At 37.4% G+C, this 17,921-nt stretch overlaps 1 protein-coding gene across 1 annotated transcript; it reads right to left on the bottom strand.

Annotated features, from left to right (window-relative positions):
* Positions 1-2,223: 2,223 nt before the first annotated feature.
* On the bottom strand, positions 2,224-8,657 carry LOC134664817 (uncharacterized). The gene is made up of 4 exons (XM_063521555.1): positions 8,580-8,657; positions 4,377-4,539; positions 3,333-3,483; positions 2,224-2,736 (listed from the first exon to the last, which is right to left on the bottom strand). Exons 2-4 carry the CDS (start codon positions 4,534-4,536, stop codon positions 2,274-2,276), a joined length of 774 nt encoding a protein of 257 aa, XP_063377625.1. The 5' UTR covers positions 4,537-4,539; positions 8,580-8,657; the 3' UTR covers positions 2,224-2,273.
* Positions 8,658-17,921: the final 9,264 nt, after the last annotated feature.

The following is a 17,921-nucleotide window of genomic DNA, read 5'->3' as shown; positions in this document are numbered from 1 at the left end:
GCTGAACTAGAAGATTAGATTAGGTAATCTACTAGCATACACCCACGATGAAACTCAGCGGTAGCTACGCAATATGTCACCATCTTTTTGATGCCGACTGTACAACATTAATGGAATAAACCTCAATCCAAAACGTTGCACTTCATTTAGTGCAATAAGTGCAATAACGGTTGACTTTTTTTTCTTTTTTATGTAGGTACCTGTCGAGGACTAATTCGAGGTTTTATATGTTATTTACTTTTTATATATTTTGTTTATGTTTTATGGTATTTTGTTTTACCTTTTGTTTTTTACACTAGTTGTCATTAAAATGCTGTTTGAAAGCCCAGCTTTTTCGTTTGCTCCCAAATTTTAACTATCGAAGTGTACATTGTCCTGGATTCCGGGACAGTACCTAATAGTCAGTGTTTGGTTCAATTTAATTATCTCCTTGATCACAGCTCCCACAAACACTGGAATGATGAACTAATATGTCCCGATATCTACACAATAATACATTATTGTCAGTAAACCGGAGATTTAATCACAGATTCCTAGTGCACGGCATAGTTGCGGATCACACAATGCTTAATGGTTAATGCACAATTGCACACGCACACATAGCCAACTGTACCGCCTATGTCTGTGTCTATAGGTATTTAAAAAAAGTAAATAAACAATTTGTACAATTTCGGGTCGTTACTTATAATATTTATGGGTTAGCCAACCAAAATACAAAACCGCCTGGATCAGTCACTGAACGATCTGACTTTAACCTACATTATTTGATCATGTAATGTTTTATCTACCCTCAACTGGATTAAGGAGCCATTTGAGGGTAGATTTTGTTTACTTTATTGAAATACCTAAAGATACAGAGCAAGCATTTAGAGCATGGAGAAATTATGAATGAATGCATTGATAAAGTCGCCATTCACTTTTGCGGCTGATCATAGCTTGCAGCTAGCGTCACAATGTATGGAAAGGCAGGAACTATTGTGTGGAATGTGAGTCTATTGCAGCTTACCTATGTTCCGCCGTAGACCAAGGCTGACTTTCATTTGGCGTTTGTCGACGTACGATTGTCATATTGGCTAAACCCCCAGGCACCTAACAGTAACTATATTTATTGTATGATCCCTAAAACTATTATAAGTACTTGTGACGAAACAAGAGTGTTAGCTGAGCAGCGAGAGAAGACGGCTAGACTGCTCTTGCTCATTTAAATGTAAATGAGGGATCTCAAGCTGTCCGAGTCGAGAGTTTGCTCTGAAATTCGCTCTTCGTCTTTATCCTCCTAAAGATCATAACGTAACGTAAGCACACTATTCCTACAATATAATTTGTTTTTTAGGTGATAGTCTACAAACGAGCAGACGAGCCGCCTGATGGGCAGCGGTCATCGTCGCCCATGAACATAACATCACAGGAGCCACTTAAGCGTTGCCGACCCTTGAGAACCTTATATACCTTGAAGCTTCTTGAAGGATCCCATATCGTAGCGCAAAGGAAATACCTCAGGAGGCAAGTCATTCCACATTCACGTTTCCCTAACATGTTGTGACAGAATTATTATTGAAAACAATGCCAATAATAATAAAAAATCGCCGATATTTCAGAATTTCCGTATACGAAATATAATATACGTAGGTACAGAATGGGGTGTAGGCTGTAAGCATGTGCTCAGTGTAATTAGCGCGGCAGCGGCAGAAGACAGCGCCGAGACTGCCCGCGCTCATTTACATGTAAACGAGGGCCACGCTGCCAGCTCATATATCGAGAGCGTTTCCTGGGAAATTTGCATATACTTCTTAAAATAAGAAAGGAAAATTAACAAGTGATAAGTTCAGTGTCTTTCAAGAGAAGATTTGGCACGAAAATCGTATCTGTCGACAGTTTGTGTATTAAAAATCCAAAAAAAAAACGACATATATTCAATAAAACTTTGGACAAATAATGGTCAAGGCATTTTCACAAGAAAAATGTGCTACCTTTGTAAATTTTGATTTTGAGTCTTTTAACTCGCATTTAACAGGGGCGATAAATGTAGGTAAGGTACTCACCGAGGAGTAACTATTGTAACTAGATGGATATAAAGTTGACTTTCCTAATATCTTATAATGCGTTTGGCTGACTTCTTTGAATACTTCTGATTCTGACCATATGACATGTTTTACTTACATTTCATAAATAGTAATAAGGCAAAGGCATATGAAGAAAATAAAGAACAATAACTTGAAATTTTACTTAAGTAATCCGTGCAATTTCAATACCTACTTAATAGTTATACTACATCATACATCCTGACCTTGTCGGTTATTTTCAATGTCATCTATTAATTTCAGCACACCCATCTTGAATTTCCTCTTTTCAGAATTTGTGAAGTGATCAATATCAGGCAATATACTCTTGAAGAATTGCAAATCGGCGTTCTCTTCAGTCTTTTGTACTTTTGCAGCGGTAGCTTCAAAGATATCCATGGGTTCTTTCCGTTTTAATTCATGTTTTTCTGTACGTAGTTGGTTGTCATCGTTGTCTGTAGTGTCCACGAGCTGATCTTCGTCTATCGGTTCTATTTTTACTGACGAGTTAAGTACAAGGTTATTGCCTATGCACACTGGCATAGATATAGAGTTGCTGGGATTGAGGCAAAAGTGTTTATTGTCATTGGGATCTTCGTTCAACATCTGCATCGATAATTCAGAATCCCAATCTTCATCGCTGCCTTGATAATCATCAAGCGCTCCGGGAAGTGACCTGGATTAGATAAAGGTATTGTTATAATTTTTTTTTTCACCAAACCAGCTCGGAAAGGCTTACTTTGTACTTCAAAAACTAATAGCAATGTTGCATTTTATTCACATGTGAGGCAAAGTAATGAAATGCAAATTTTGAGTTGTTTTCTTATGTTTGCTGGTAGAATTGACTTTTAAATGATGATTTTGGATGATAAATATTTAATAACATTCATTTGGATTTGATTTGGTTTGATTTTGTTTGATATTTTAGATTTTATATTTTCTTCAGGTTGGTGTGGTGAAAAATTGTGTGTCACTCCTCACTCGGGGACAAATTCTGTTTAACCCTCGTACTTTGAAACCCTCGCAACGCTCAAGATTCCATTTTTCAAACCACTCGCTACACTCGTGATTAAATTTTGGAATCTTTCGCTTGCTCGTGTATCAATATTCGCACGAGCGGTCAAACAACTTTGCCCTCTTGTAAAACAAATAACTATTAGGTATCAACTAGATTACAACTAAGCATTTATTGGTCCATCGTGAGATACTTGTCTTTTAAAAATAATTTACAAGTAAGTAATACATTTTTTAAAGATATAATTAAACACTTACGTTGCTCTATGTTTTGTGTGCGGATACAGAAAAGTTAGTGAATCGTAGAGATAGTATTGCTTTGTACCGATGTCTTTGCATTTTTCAATCTTCCTTTTAAATCTAGCGTAAGATGAACGTATTCCTTTCCATTTCGCCTTTAAATCTTCAACTAGAAAAACAAATTAATTGTTCAATATGGTGTTAGAAAATGAAATCATTACATCAATTTAAATAATTCGCTCATGTTACTGTTGCGGTAACTCTTAAGAAAATATAATATTAATAGGTTTGCAAATGAATCGATCTAAAACTGTAGGAAGTGAATAAACTTGAATTACTTAGTTATACCAATAAGACCCCAGTCCCTCTAAAATCACTCTAGAATACTTCGTCTTTTGTATATTTTGGTCAAGATATTGTTACCAGAATAAAAAACGCGGAGGTCGTTTACACGTCCAGGTTAATCCACTGTTAAACCAGGTTAAACAATTGTGAAAGTCCAATGTTGTGAAAATAAACCTCGTCTTTAGAGATGCCTATTTTGTGTGAGTGACCCTATCACAGACAAAACATCCTCCACACTGAGCATAGTCGCGCTACCCCCTCTGCCACGCATACGGTAATTTTACTCCATGTTCGAGTTGAAAGTGTCTTTGTGTGACGTCCGTGTCTTTGAACGGACCAATCACGTCGCGGGACTTCGCTCACCTCGTCCCGCGCACCCCCGCATTTTTGGCATCATCGGATGCATGAAATAATTACTCTAAACTCGGTCTAGAGGATTCCTAGTCTATGGACCCTGTAGTTCTTCTCCGGCATTTCAATTGGCTCGGCTGGACGGCATCCAGAAGATTGCGGGTCACTTATGGATGAGATAAAGGACAGGGACAAATGGCATACTAGAAGAGAGACCTATTTATGACCAGCGGAGGGCGATAAAGGGCTGATATGATTATGATGAATTGAAGCAGCTCAAAATAAAGGGATAGAAGATCAGTGATTAAAAAAGCTCCCCTCGGCTTTCAAAACTATAACGAAACTAGTAAATTTTTATGAGATCACCTGCACAATCTTCTTTCAACTCATTCCTGACTTCCTCTGCTACTTTTTCCCACGTTATGCTGCAGAGATGCGGGGTGCGATGGGGTAGCTTTTGGTCGTAGAGCACTGGATGCTTCTCGACGATCTTTACGAAACCTAGTACGAAGTTCGGGCTCTCCATCTTCTGTTGAAATAAGAAAAATGTTTGTTACGACGGCAAACTTGACGGATTTAACAATTGGGAATATTGGGATGTTGCCTGTATTTAATAGTTATTTGTTTTACAAGGGGGCAAAGTTGTTGTTTAACCGCTCGTGCTAATATTGATACCCGAGCAAGCGAAAGATTCCAATATTGAACCACGAGCGTAGCGAGTGGTTCGAAAAATGGAACCTTGAGCGTTGCGAGGGTTTCAAAGCACGAGGGTTAAACAAAATTTGCCCCCGAGTGAAACACAAAATTTTTCACCACACCAACCCGAAGTAAATATTAAATGTAAAATATCAAACAAAATCAAACCAAATCAAATCCAAAATATCCAAATGAATGATATTAAATATTTATCATCCAAAATCATCATTTAAAAGTAAATTCTATCAGCAAACATTAGAAAACAACTCAAAATTTGCATTTGATTACTTTGCCTCACATGTGAATAAAATGCAATTTTGCTATCAGTTTTTGAAGTGCAAAGTAAGCCTTTCCGAGCTGGTGTGGTGAAAAAACAATTACTTATTTAACATCATGCACGAAATAAAGCACCAGAAATTCATTAGAAAAACGTAGACAGCAGTAATTATTCGACACAACACAATACAAATTACTCTTTATTGCACACCTCACAATCATATAAGTAGTTAGTTTTTTTTAGCATTAGAAATAAGGTAAACAATCTTTATATGTCTTTTAATTGAAAAACACATTTTAAAAATAAGTTATGGCAAATATGTAATAATTATGAATATAATGCGATAATTTATATTCTTCTGCTTTCATACTTTAATAGTTTTTGATTTTTAAATAGCGTTTTTCAATTAAAAGACATGTCAAGATCGCTTACCTTCTTGTAAATTCTTTCTAATGCTAAAAAAAACGAACTATAGTTTACAATAAATGTACAGTAACATAAACGTACACAATATTTTATATTTAAAAATATTATTGTTAAATACGGACTTTTACAAACGAATTTAAGTATAATATTGTGCTTGGTATGTGAAAAATACTATAGTACCTATAGATAGTACCTATCTGTTGTTGTCGTCATGTTAACGCATAGACTAGGAATCCTCTAGACGGAGTTTAGAGCAATTATTTCATGCAACCGATGCTGCCAAAAATGCGGGGGCGCGCGGGACAAGGTGAGCGAAGTCCCGTGCCGTGACTGGTCCGTTCAAACGACGAACGAGTTCACGGACGTCACACAAACACACTTTCGACTCGAACATGGAGTAAAATTACCGTATGCGTGGCGGGGGTAGCGCGACTATACTCAGCTAGAGGATGTTTTGTCTGTGTGTTAACGTAACCGTCGTAACTGCAGTTTTATTTAAACATTATAATATTATTATACTAATAAGTTTATTAACAGTACAGTTAGTAGTTGGGTTGGGTTGGAAGGTCAGATGGCAGGCGCTTTCGTAATAAACTAGTGCCCCAAGCTCCCATGAGCGAGGAAGATGACGATGAATTTGATGAATGATGATACCAAAGACATATTACATATATAACTTTGTATAAGATGAATAAAGTCTAAGAAAAAAACGTGCCTCGGAAATCAAGATAAAGTCATTCTCGGATAGATGGCGCACACACCTTTGGCCTATGCTCGGCTAGATGGCGTGATGACACCGTTTCATATTTAACAATTTTAACACATAGACATCAGGGAATGAACATGGGTCAAAATGATATAAAAATAATAAAATCATTTATCCATATACAGGGTGGAAAGATAAGTCGGGCCCTGGAGGGAAACTACCTTAAATCCTTAAGCTGGCTCATTTTACTTAAAGTAGACATTCCTTTATTTTTAAGAAACAAAACTGCATTAAAAGATTTTCTAAAACTCGCTTGCCTCGCCCGGGACTCGAACCGACTAATAATTCAAAAAAATAAAAACTCGCAATTTTATTCTACTTCTCGATACAGTTAATGTTAATGATAACATTTCTCCAAGAAACATTAAAAGGTCTTAAACTCGTCTGTCGTACAAACTATCCATAAAATCTAATATTTAGTTCTTACTTAAGATTTTTTTAGACAAGCCAAATTGAAGAAAAAAAGAGAAAACTTTGAATGCAGTTTTAAAAATAAAGGAATGTCTTCTTTAAGTAAAATGAGCCAGCTTAAGGATTTAAAGGTAGTTTCCCTCCAGGGCCCGACTTATCTTTCCACCCTATATACAATTTTTTTTGATAATTATATACGTGTTTATTTTGAGTTTTAGTCGTGTGTCGATAGATGGCAGTAATTTTACAGTGACTACAAAATTTACTATGACAGGACCCCTCTATACTATCTATTGTTTTTGATGATACTAATTAAGTTTATTAACCTTGACGCTTACAGCAATTGAAGGCGAGCTAATCCATCGGTAGATGTCAATAAAATATTTATCAATGTAGGCACCAAAGTAAGGTTCACGATAGTTTTAAAATTAAAATAAACTCCTAAAATACTCGTATTATGTTGCAATAAAAATTATACAGAATTAAAAACTAGAAACTTATTTCTAATACACGTGTTAGTTTTATAACCAGTTTTAACTAGATGTAAACAAGTATATTTTATGACAATAGATAATAATGGTTGAAACGCAAACAAACCGTTTACGTGCATGTGATGTAATTTTACAGTACACAATATAAAAAAGGCGATTATCTATCATTTAAATCCAGTTCAAAAGTACCTACTTTGACTTACTGACACTTATCCTCCTAAGGCCCAGCCATACAAATGAAAAATGCAAAATTTGCCCCAGAAATTTAAACCTTTAGTGTAAGAAATAGAGTTGATTTTGCGTTGTTTAAAAACTGAACGAAACAAAGCAAAAGTGACTTTGTTCCAATCGAATATGATTTAAATTTCATTGAACTGAATAAGTCTTTATATATAGTTCGTTTTTTTAGCATTAGAAATAAGGTAAACAATCTTGATGTGTCTTTTAATTGAAAAACACATTTTAAAAATAAGTTATGGCAAATATGTAACAATTATGAATTATGAATCTAATACAATCATTTATAATATCCTTCTGCTTTCATAAGTTATAGTTATTGATTTTTTAAATGCGTTTTTCAATTAAAAGACATGTCAAGATCGCTTACCTTCTTTCAAGTTCTTTCTAATGCTAAAAAAAAAACGAACTATAGGTAAGACCTTGGGTCTTAGGAGGTTAATGTGAACCTAACTAGGATCACGTAGGTACCTCATCGATATTTTTTGGTTTTGTACCTACTTTCCAAAGTTGGCTGTTTTTAATTTAGGGTTCTATACACAAAGGGTAAAAACGGGACCCTATTACTAAGACTCCGCTGTCCGTCCGTCTGTCTGTCTGTCACCAGGTTGTATCTCATAAACCGTGATAGCTAGGCAGTTGAAATTTTCACAGATGATGTATTTCTGTTGCCGCTATAACAACAAATACTAAAAACTGAATATAATAAATATTTAAGTGGGGCTCCCATACAACAAACGTGATTTGTTTGCCGGTTTTTGCGTAATGGTACGGAACCCTTCGTGCGCGAGTCCGACTCGCACTTGCCCGGTTTTTTAATGGATAGCCACACTCCACGAGGTAAATTATGTAGGGTACATAAAGATTTAAATAGGTACCTACCTGAACTACGTGTCTGAACTATAAACACATCTTAATTTCTTATAGATCAGGATTCAGGAGTATTTTTACACTTCTAAGCAAATACACTTTTACAAATATTAAAAAGTAAGTACCTACCGAGGTACCTAACTTCGCTCAGGGTTGTAGTCTATCTGTCCAATATCATTGCGTCTCACTCTCGAGTTAAGCAAAATGTGAGACAAAATACACATTGGACAGGTGGAGTGGAATACCACCCTTAGACAACACGTTGTATTTTTAAGGTCGATATCAAAGATATGTAAAAACTACGCCTTATTACAACGCTATAAGACACAAGATTACTGTTGACATCTCCTGTGCTCAATGCATTTGAAAATAAAGTCTTTAACGCTAATACTTACATAAATCTGGTAATCCAACGTCGTATCCTCGTGCAATGTGGCCCCTTACCCTACTCGATCAACACTGGCTAACCACGCCACAACACAGCGACAGGCGAGGTGAGAGCGAGACAACACGCTCGCCACATCCACGCGCTGTTGCCAAGTCGCCATTCACAGATAACAACGATCATGCCAATATCGACTTTAATTACAGGTCGTTAAAGTTTATTTCCCAACAACAAGAAAGGTTGTTGTGTTTGGTGCGAATTTGTAACTCGCCATGTACAGATCAGAGCGGTCGTTGAAATATCAACTTTAATAGCCACTGTTAACGTCCATATTAGTTTGAAAAGGGTCTTGTGAACCGTTCGGCGCGAAACTGTGACTCGCTACCGATGCCGGTGTGTCGCTGAATACAAGATTAAAATAATTTTGAGGAATGTTAAAATTTATTAAGTTGATAAAGTTTACGTTGTTTAGTTTTGGAATTGTGCGTTTGTCAACAGGTTTTTTTGTGTTAATTAATACTATTACTTGTGTTTTAATTAAATTAGTGTAAGGTTTTTGTTGCTAATGCAAAGCAAATGTTAAAATGCATGTTGTCTTAGTTACGCTTTTAATAGTAGGTATTTATGTTCGTTGATTTAGTTTAGGCAATAATAATAGATAGTACCTATAGAGGGGTCCTGTCATTGTAATAGTCACAGTAAATTTACTGTCATCTATCGACACACGACTAAAACTCAAAATGAAAACGTATAAAATTATCAAAAAAAATGTATATGGATAAATTATTTTATTATTTTTATATCATTTTGATCCATGTTCATTCATTGATATCTATGTGTTAAAATTGTTAAATATGAAACGGCGTCGTCACGCCATCTAGCCGAGCGGCTAAAGGTGTGTGCGGCATCTATCCGAGAATGACTTTTTCTTGATTTCCAAGGCACGTTTTTTCCTCAGACTTTATTCATCTTATACGAAGTTACATATGTCTTTGGTTTAGGTATACCTACACTTCAGTCGTTAGCTTTTATAAGTAAGTAAGTAAGTATGTAATAGGATTAGGTAATACCGACAGTCTAGTCCAGTAGTGCTCATATTTTCAGTTGGCAATGGATGAAAATTGTAATTGTAATAGTGTTAAATAGGTTAAATACATGCATGTACAGTCAGTATCAAAAATAACTTTTTAAATGAAAACTGGAGAGATACATACCTATTGGAAAATATTCGATGATGGCAGATAGGTAATTTGGGCGCGTAATTTCATACGTTACTTTTGATTCTGACTGTACCTACTTGGGTTGGGTCGCTTGTAATTAGTGTATTAGGGGCTGTCCATAAATTACGTCATCGATTTTTGACGATTTTTGACCCCCCCCTATAATCATCCAAAAATCATGCTTCAAATCACCCCATTTCCTCCTACTTCATGCTACCGTCATCCGATGTCCAGACCCCCCCCCCCCTAATTTAATTTATGAATAGCCCCTTACTTAAAGTACTTACCTATACAATGTTGGAGGCCTACCCACGTTGCGTTTTCGGGACGTGTGTAGTCCTACCCTAACCATAATTCTGGAAGAAACATGAACATCAGAATGACTGAATGAGTATTAGAACATGTGATGCTTAGCATTAGCCTATTAACCCTGATACACACATGCGCAGGAGCACGCGGCAGATGCCGGCGCGCGCGCACGTGTCCGCGCACCTTTTGTTCCCGGTGTCGATGCACACGCCTTTATAGGGTTCCGCGGGATATGGTTCTACAATTAAATTTGGTACAAAATTGCAATTGTTTTTCGGATGTTCGTTAGTTAAAAAACACAATGCAAGTGACTTTAGTTAAGAGGATACCCCAAAAGTTTATGTAGGTATTTGGTAATTCTGTAGAGCGGTCACCACGATACAGGCCTAGCCTATACTTCGTTTTTTTAGCATTAGAAATTAGGTAAACAATCTTGATGTGTCTTTTAATTGAAAAACACATTTAAAAAATAAGTTACGGCAAATAAGTAGGTAGGTACGTAACAATTATGAATCTAATACGATCATTTATATTCTCCTGCTTTCATAAGTAATAGTTACTTATTGATTTTTAAAAAGCGTTTTTCAATTAAAAGACATGCCAAGATCGCTTACCTTCTTTCAAGTTCTTTCTAATGCTAAAAAAAACGAACTATAGTGTGGGACCACTGCGCTAATTATGTAATTTTATCTTCTTTCTTTTAATAAACGAATTTTTATTTATTTATTATTTCGCGGGTTGGTTTACCTAGCTAGACGCTTGCTCTAGACGACCATCAAAGTTTAAAAATTATCTCGCATCGCAGTGCACAGTAGCTTGGATGAGTACCCACTGTACCCAGAAGGCTGGCCGCATTACCTCTCTGGATGGCTGGATGCAATGCTAAAACTCCATACCCGTTTTGCCAAGGAGGTTTTGGCTTATAGGTACTGAGCAACATATTTTACTATGGGACCAACCCGGAAATCGTAAAAATCCCATCCCATAGTAAAAGTTGCTCAGTTGTAATCCCAAAGCCTCTCTGACAACAGGAATGCAGTTATTTTTTAGCCGCCGTGTATATTTATTATTATTTATTTATTCACCTTAACTACTCTTCTTCTACTATATAACCAAGTAGGTACTACATGCTGTATTTTGTAGACCTTCACTCTATACTGAACCCATCGCCCTTTACGATTCGCGCTTAGAATTTTTTTACCGATGAGTCTATTTTTATCCTAGCACAGTTGTGCTATATTTAAACGGTTTTTTACGTGTGAAGTATCTGGTTAGGATCGCTATACATAATACGTATTATCAAGCGTGTCTCACTCCGCGATTTCGTCGCTTTGCTACAGGTAGCTAAAAGTACATCCGTTCGACCCCAATTTTGGGGTATGCCATGAGCCGCGCGTGGCGCTGTCGCCACCTAACGGCCATATCTGTCCTGATCGTAACAGACGCGTTTTGTTAGAGAGTGAGTCTTCTGTAGCTAGTACTATTATTTATTCTGTGGTATTATCCAAATTCATACAAGTAAAAGTGCTTTCACCGGCCAGCCAGGTAGAAATAATTGTTGACAAGCCTCGTTGCCTCCAATCAGAGGAAGTTTTTATTTGTATTGTTTAAGTTTAAGTATTTTGTTCATTTGTATTTTCTTTTAGCTATTGGTAATAGGTAATACTGTAATGCTGTGTAAAGAATTAATTTGAATAAAATAAAAAAAAGATACTAAGTGTAGTGTCCGTCTAAGATAAAGGATGACTCTCGTTAGACCGGGCCGTGTCCGGGCCGGAACTTCCGGCGAGTCGTTTTCTATGGAAAGCATCACGTGATCGCGTCATGTCATAGAAAAGTAAGCGCTGGCAGCTCCGGTCCGGACATGGCCCGGTCTAACGTGAGTCATCCTTAACTCTGTCTGTGCTCTAACTTGGCTAAAGACAGTGTGAAGCCGAAAGCGCCGCCATAATTGAAATGAATGTGGAAATATGACATTTGTAGTGGCACTTTGTTGCTGTCAGTGACAGATCGGTGCAAAGTTAGCTTAGACGACCTCTATTTAGCATAAAGTGAAAGTACATATTTAAACAATACAAGTAAAAACAAAACACTAATTCGATTTGGACGACGGCGTAACAGCGTGGCGCCGTTGCGTCGTTTGATCTTGCGTAGGATTCGGCAGGTTGCCTCGCAACCGCCGAAACACGACACCCTACACACAAGTGATATTAAGGTTATAAAGTTTTAAAGATGCCTAACCAATATCAGTGAAGTGATCGATCATTAAGCACGTGCGAAGTGCGGACAGGTGACCGCGGCAGGTGCAAGCTGCAAGCATCAGCAGCAGGATAAACGAAGTGGCATTCGTATTACGAATACCTACGCTTAATATGTGTGCTAAGTCAGTAGGTGAAGTGCTGGCAGCTGGGTAGTAAGGCGTACGGGTTCTAAAACAGAGATGTTGCGTTGAATCCTGGTCTGCGCCGAACCAATGAGCGTCTCAGGAGTCATGTAACAAATGTTGATATTTATCAGCTTACTTTTGGTGAAGAAAGCCATCTAAATATCAGCATAGATAGATGCATACATCCCAGTAAGTAATTGTATTTTGTATTTCTTGTCGAAGACGAACTGGAGGATACCCAAGTATCCTGCCTGTCACCACTTCTATTAGCGGTTTCTTACATATGGCCTCGTAGAGGATGTCGGTGTGTGGCACCCTAGGCGGTCTCCAGAGATTAGATTTTTTGAGACCTACCTGATGCCGTAAGTACGTAAAATGATGTCGTAATAGCAGTTCTTGTAGTTTACATATTTCGACTTCACTCCGTCATTTCATTAGCCTATTTTATAGTATAGGTATACACAGGCCGTAATTATAGATAATTATGTAAAATTATACACGCCCTGGGCCAAGGCTACAAACAGCGATAGGCTATGTTTAATACCTATTTTCAGGGTGGTAATGGTAACTGAGGAAGTTTGAGGGTGTCATTTCGGTTCAATTTGATGTTGATATTTGTCTCAGGATGCACTGGATTGTGGATTACAAAAGCGTAAGGAACCTTATACACTATATATTTGATAACACTTCCTATGCAACCATTCTATGCATGCTTACAACATTCGGCCAAATCACCCCTCATGCCAGTTAGAATCGACCCAGACATATGTTCAACACCTTTCATAACCGGTCGATCGAAGGACATCCGCTTTTTGGTAAAAAATCGGCCCCGATATTCTCACAGGAAAGGAACTGGGCTCATTCCCTATGCATCCTGAATGCCCTTCCCAAGTTTCCCAACAATTATCACTTGACTTTGAAATCTGTAAAAACTGTGAGAGTTCGTAGATCAGATTTAAACTGGTACTCTTGATTCGCTCTGGTGCTGTGGAATGGTAGCCCCGAGTCGTATCCGGTGCGCGAGCGCAAAAACAATCGTTTATTCAAAGCTCGTTCGGGAATCGCGCGAAATCTGCAAAATAATTGCCAAAAGGTAGTAAGTGCCTTAATATTTGGTATCCGCATACGTCTGTTTAGGTGTGTTACAAAAAAAGGCCAGGTAAAATGACGAGATCAGGTAATCGGTGGGCTATTGTGATGTGACAGGTTTCCGTCCGTCAAATATGGTTATCGGTGGGAATGATACTCGTTTCGAAGTCGAAGCATGTAAAAGATTTTTTGCGTTGTTTTTATTCAATGATTTACTAAATATTATATTGCAGCATGCAAAGTGAAACAACTCAATTTTTAAGTGTACATAATTACATAGTTTTTTTAAGCAGCCGATTTTTGTACTTACTTCAGATCAATAAAAGTACATTACAGTGCAACTAGATACAAAAGTGCATAAGTATGCACTTTTACAACTCGCTGTACCTACATACGCAGTATAAAATAATAAATCCAAACTATTAAAATATTATTTCTTTAGAAACATTCAGTGTGTAAGTAACTTAATCGTTCAAGCTATGTGGAGCTCTTGACAGTAAGGTATGATGACCTTTAAACTCGAAAACAAAATGACTGCCACGCATGGACAACAACAATAAATTCAAACAAGTTCACAAACATCACCTACACCTCTAAGTATCCTTAATTCTAAGGAACAAGGTTGATATTGGCTTGGTTTAAAATTTTCGGTAGCTTATTTATGTCGTAATAAGTGAGTGAAAGGCAGTTATTCGTGAGAATCGTAACGCTCTCTAACAATAAGTTCTTGTCGTCTGTCCTAGTGATCGATCTGTGGAAATATCTCACTAACATTTGGACATGCAAAAAGTATGCAGATTTTATTTTAATTATACCTACTTCTGCAAATGCAATACCATTTATTGCAAAACACAAAACACAGTTTACGTTGTCTGATTTAGAATTCAGAAGTTTTTTGTATACTACGTCGGTGACAAACAAGCACATGGCCCGTATGGTAAGCAGTCTCCGTAGCCTATGGACGTCTGCAACTCCAGAGGTGTTACATGCGCGTTGCCGACCCTAACACCCTGCCAGAGATTGCAATGAGCAAATTTCATTCGAATGACGAATAAAAATAACAAAATTTATCGCGAATGACGAATAAAAATGTCGGATAATTATTCTTATTCGAATAAATTATTCGGCGAATAATTTATCCGCGAATAATTTATTCATCGAATGAACTGCCACGAATAATTTGTTAATTGAAATACCTTAGTAACTATTCACGGCTTTGAAAGATTTGGCAAGTGTGATGTGCAATTCAACAACCTGCAACTACTTAAATAGTTACTGATATGATGATATTATACGCTTTAAGATTCGCTCTGAAGCAAACAACTGCTAAGAAAATTTGGTTTTCTCACTCTTTTATTATATAGCTATCTCTTTCTAGGTCAGGCTAGAAAGTTACTAACTTTGTGTGTGAGTAATTCATTGTTCACGCTAATCCTTTGTTTATTATACTACCTGGGCTTATCATTTATAACCCTTAACAATCTTTAACTTCAGAACAAACAAACAGTAAAAACAAGTCATATGAAACGTGTTATTATTCGTGTTGTTTATTTGAATAGAATAAGCCAAACACCTTAAATATTTTTCGTGGATTTATTCGAATGAAATAAGGAATAAATCATTCGTCATTTGAAAAGTGGTCGAATGATTCATTCGCGGATGAATTATTCGCGAATGAATTATCCGCGAATAAATCATTCGCGAATAAAAAAATCTTGAATTATTGTTTATTCGAATGATCATTCAGATAAAAGTTTATTCGAATGATGCCCATCTCTGCACCCTGCACCCTCGACGAGTTCTGGTAACCTTAGTCACCGGCAGGAACACAACACTATTGAGTAAGGTCTAATAGTGATGTTTTTTAGTTGCGGTTTTCTGTAATGTTGTGGTGGAGTAAATTGTTGTTATTTATTTAAAAGTGACACAAGGACCTGCCTTGTATGTACGTACCTACACTTCGCTTTGAATATTTTTTATTTGCTAATTAAAATTTTGTAAAAAACTAGCTACGTACCAAACTTACGTTAGGTCGATGTGGAGAAAACCGCCATACATTTTATATAAAATGAAGTTTGACTGGATAAAAGTAGGTTACCTATTATATGTAAGTACCTATAGTCAAGTGAAAGATAAACGACATAAAATAAGGGTATTCATATTGTGTTTTATTTTACGATGTTGTTTGTTATAAGTAATTAACATATTAAGGTACAGTGATGTACCTAACAAAAGATTTTTTTACTAGACGGATTTTTAGACTACACGCTGTCTCTGCGCGCTAAATAAGGGAAGACCGTCTTGTCCTGATTAACGCGCAAATAAAGAAATATGAATAAGTAGGTACCTAATATATTCTGGCAAGCCAAATTTGTCAGTAGAAAGGGACGCGAAATTCAAAATTAAAAAGGAAAGATGATTTTTCGCGCCTACATTTTCTACTCAAAAAGCTTGTTTGGCCAGAGTACAAATAGGGTCATTGCGTCAGTTCACCGTCCAGTCCCTGTTTACGTCTACTTGGCGTAGTTCTCACAAATAATTGTGTATAATTTTAATATATACCTACGTATTGAAATTATACGCAATGACCCTATTTAAAATGAAGTTATTGTACTATACACACCTGTCGTAAGTTCGTAACGCTTCGAAAATACCAACTCAAACAAATTTTAATTTAAAGGGTTAACAAACAGTGGCTTACAATAAGCCTTTGAATAACTTGAACTGCCCAAATGTTTGCCAATAAGCAAGGCCGTGTCAGCGGAGGTCAACACTGTAATGTTAAATATGGTATCGCGTGACCGCCGCTTTAGATACAATGCAAAGTTTGCTACCGGTCTTGTTCAACTTCTAGGGTTCAAGCCTTAATGACACTTGCTCTATTTATTCAATTTAATTGAAAACCAAAATAAGTGTTCCGTAAACAAAGTTTTGTACGGAACACTAAAAACCAACCTAATTGAATCAATTAGATTGGTTTTTACTCATTTCTTGCAGTCCACGTATATAGCAGAATAAAGTTCAAAGTTTGGTTCCGGTAGTTCTCGTTCTGCTTCTGGGGTTCAAGCCTTAATGACACTTAGGTTTGCTTTATTTATTCAATTAGATTGGTTTTTACTCATTTGTAGCAGTCCAAGTAAGTACATATTTATGTTCAGAAAAGTTCAAAGTTTGGTTCCAGTAGTTCTGTAGGGTCCAAGCCTTAATGACACTTAGGTTTGCTTTATTTATTCAATTAGATTGGTTTTTACTCATTTCTTGCAGTCCGCGTATGTATTTTATGTTCAGAAAAAGTTCAAAATTTGGTTCCGGTGGTTCTTTTTGAACTTCTAGGGTTCATGCCTTACTGACACTTAGCTTAGGTTTGCTATATTTGGGACTCCGCCCCAGGACGGAGTCCCAAATATAGCAAACAGGGACCTCGACGCAGCAGTGCTCGCTGATGTTTATTGGCGTATCTCTGAGGCGCAGGCCAGGGGGAGGTCAGACGGTGGAGACTTGACTCCCGTCGAATGCTCCTCCAGAAGTGAAAAGAGAGATTGGACATGCCAAGTGCCGGCCACTGGACCGCCGAAGCCATCCGACCTGTTCTGGAGCGATGGATCCGAAGAAAAGGGGGGTTCCTCTCCTTCCACCTTACTCCGGTCCTTTCGGGGCATAGTTGCTTCGGGAGATACCTGTGTGTATTTGTTCGTCCAACCAATAGCGCGTAGCAACATTTTTTTAATCAATAAACTTGAGAGTTTCCCTGGCAAAGATAAGTCTCAGTGACCCGCAGTGCAGTTCTTCGGTAGGTAAACAAATATCCGGCTAACTTGCATTTATTAGGCGACTATTTGCTGGCAGTCCGCATTGCCCGACAGGTTTATATGCCGGCGAGCGGAGCCAGACTGTCTGTTGCGCGATTCTTTTTATTATCGGATACTTATAAAATTGGGAATAGCCGTGGTAGGAACTAGTTTTTGAGTCACCTCCATCATGTCATTTGAAAGATGTCGTCTGTTCGACATAAACCGTTCAAAGATATCTAAATACAATCGATGCGCTTCCCTCATTCAATCTTTCCATGCGAACGTACTTGACCATGGGGTCTAGCCAATCGTACATAGACAAACCCCAAACGAAAACAAAAAATGTATCGGGATGACAGATGCTACGAAGTCACTTGGCTAGGCACCTTGACTTGTGATAGCCATCTTGGCTTGGGTACCCAGTTCAAAGGTCCTCTGTTGGTGGTTGCTTCCTCCAGGTCACTGTCGTCCTTGAGAACCATTCTACCCCCAGTGGCCATCGACTTTACAAGCACTGTGCATTGTGCACTGCCAACCTGTCACAAGTTTGGCAACTC

This window comes from Cydia fagiglandana, chromosome 5 (genome assembly GCF_963556715.1).
Source record: "Cydia fagiglandana chromosome 5, ilCydFagi1.1, whole genome shotgun sequence".
Lineage (NCBI taxonomy): Eukaryota > Metazoa > Arthropoda > Insecta > Lepidoptera > Tortricidae > Cydia > Cydia fagiglandana.
This window is presented reverse-complemented; position numbering and strand designations above follow the sequence as displayed.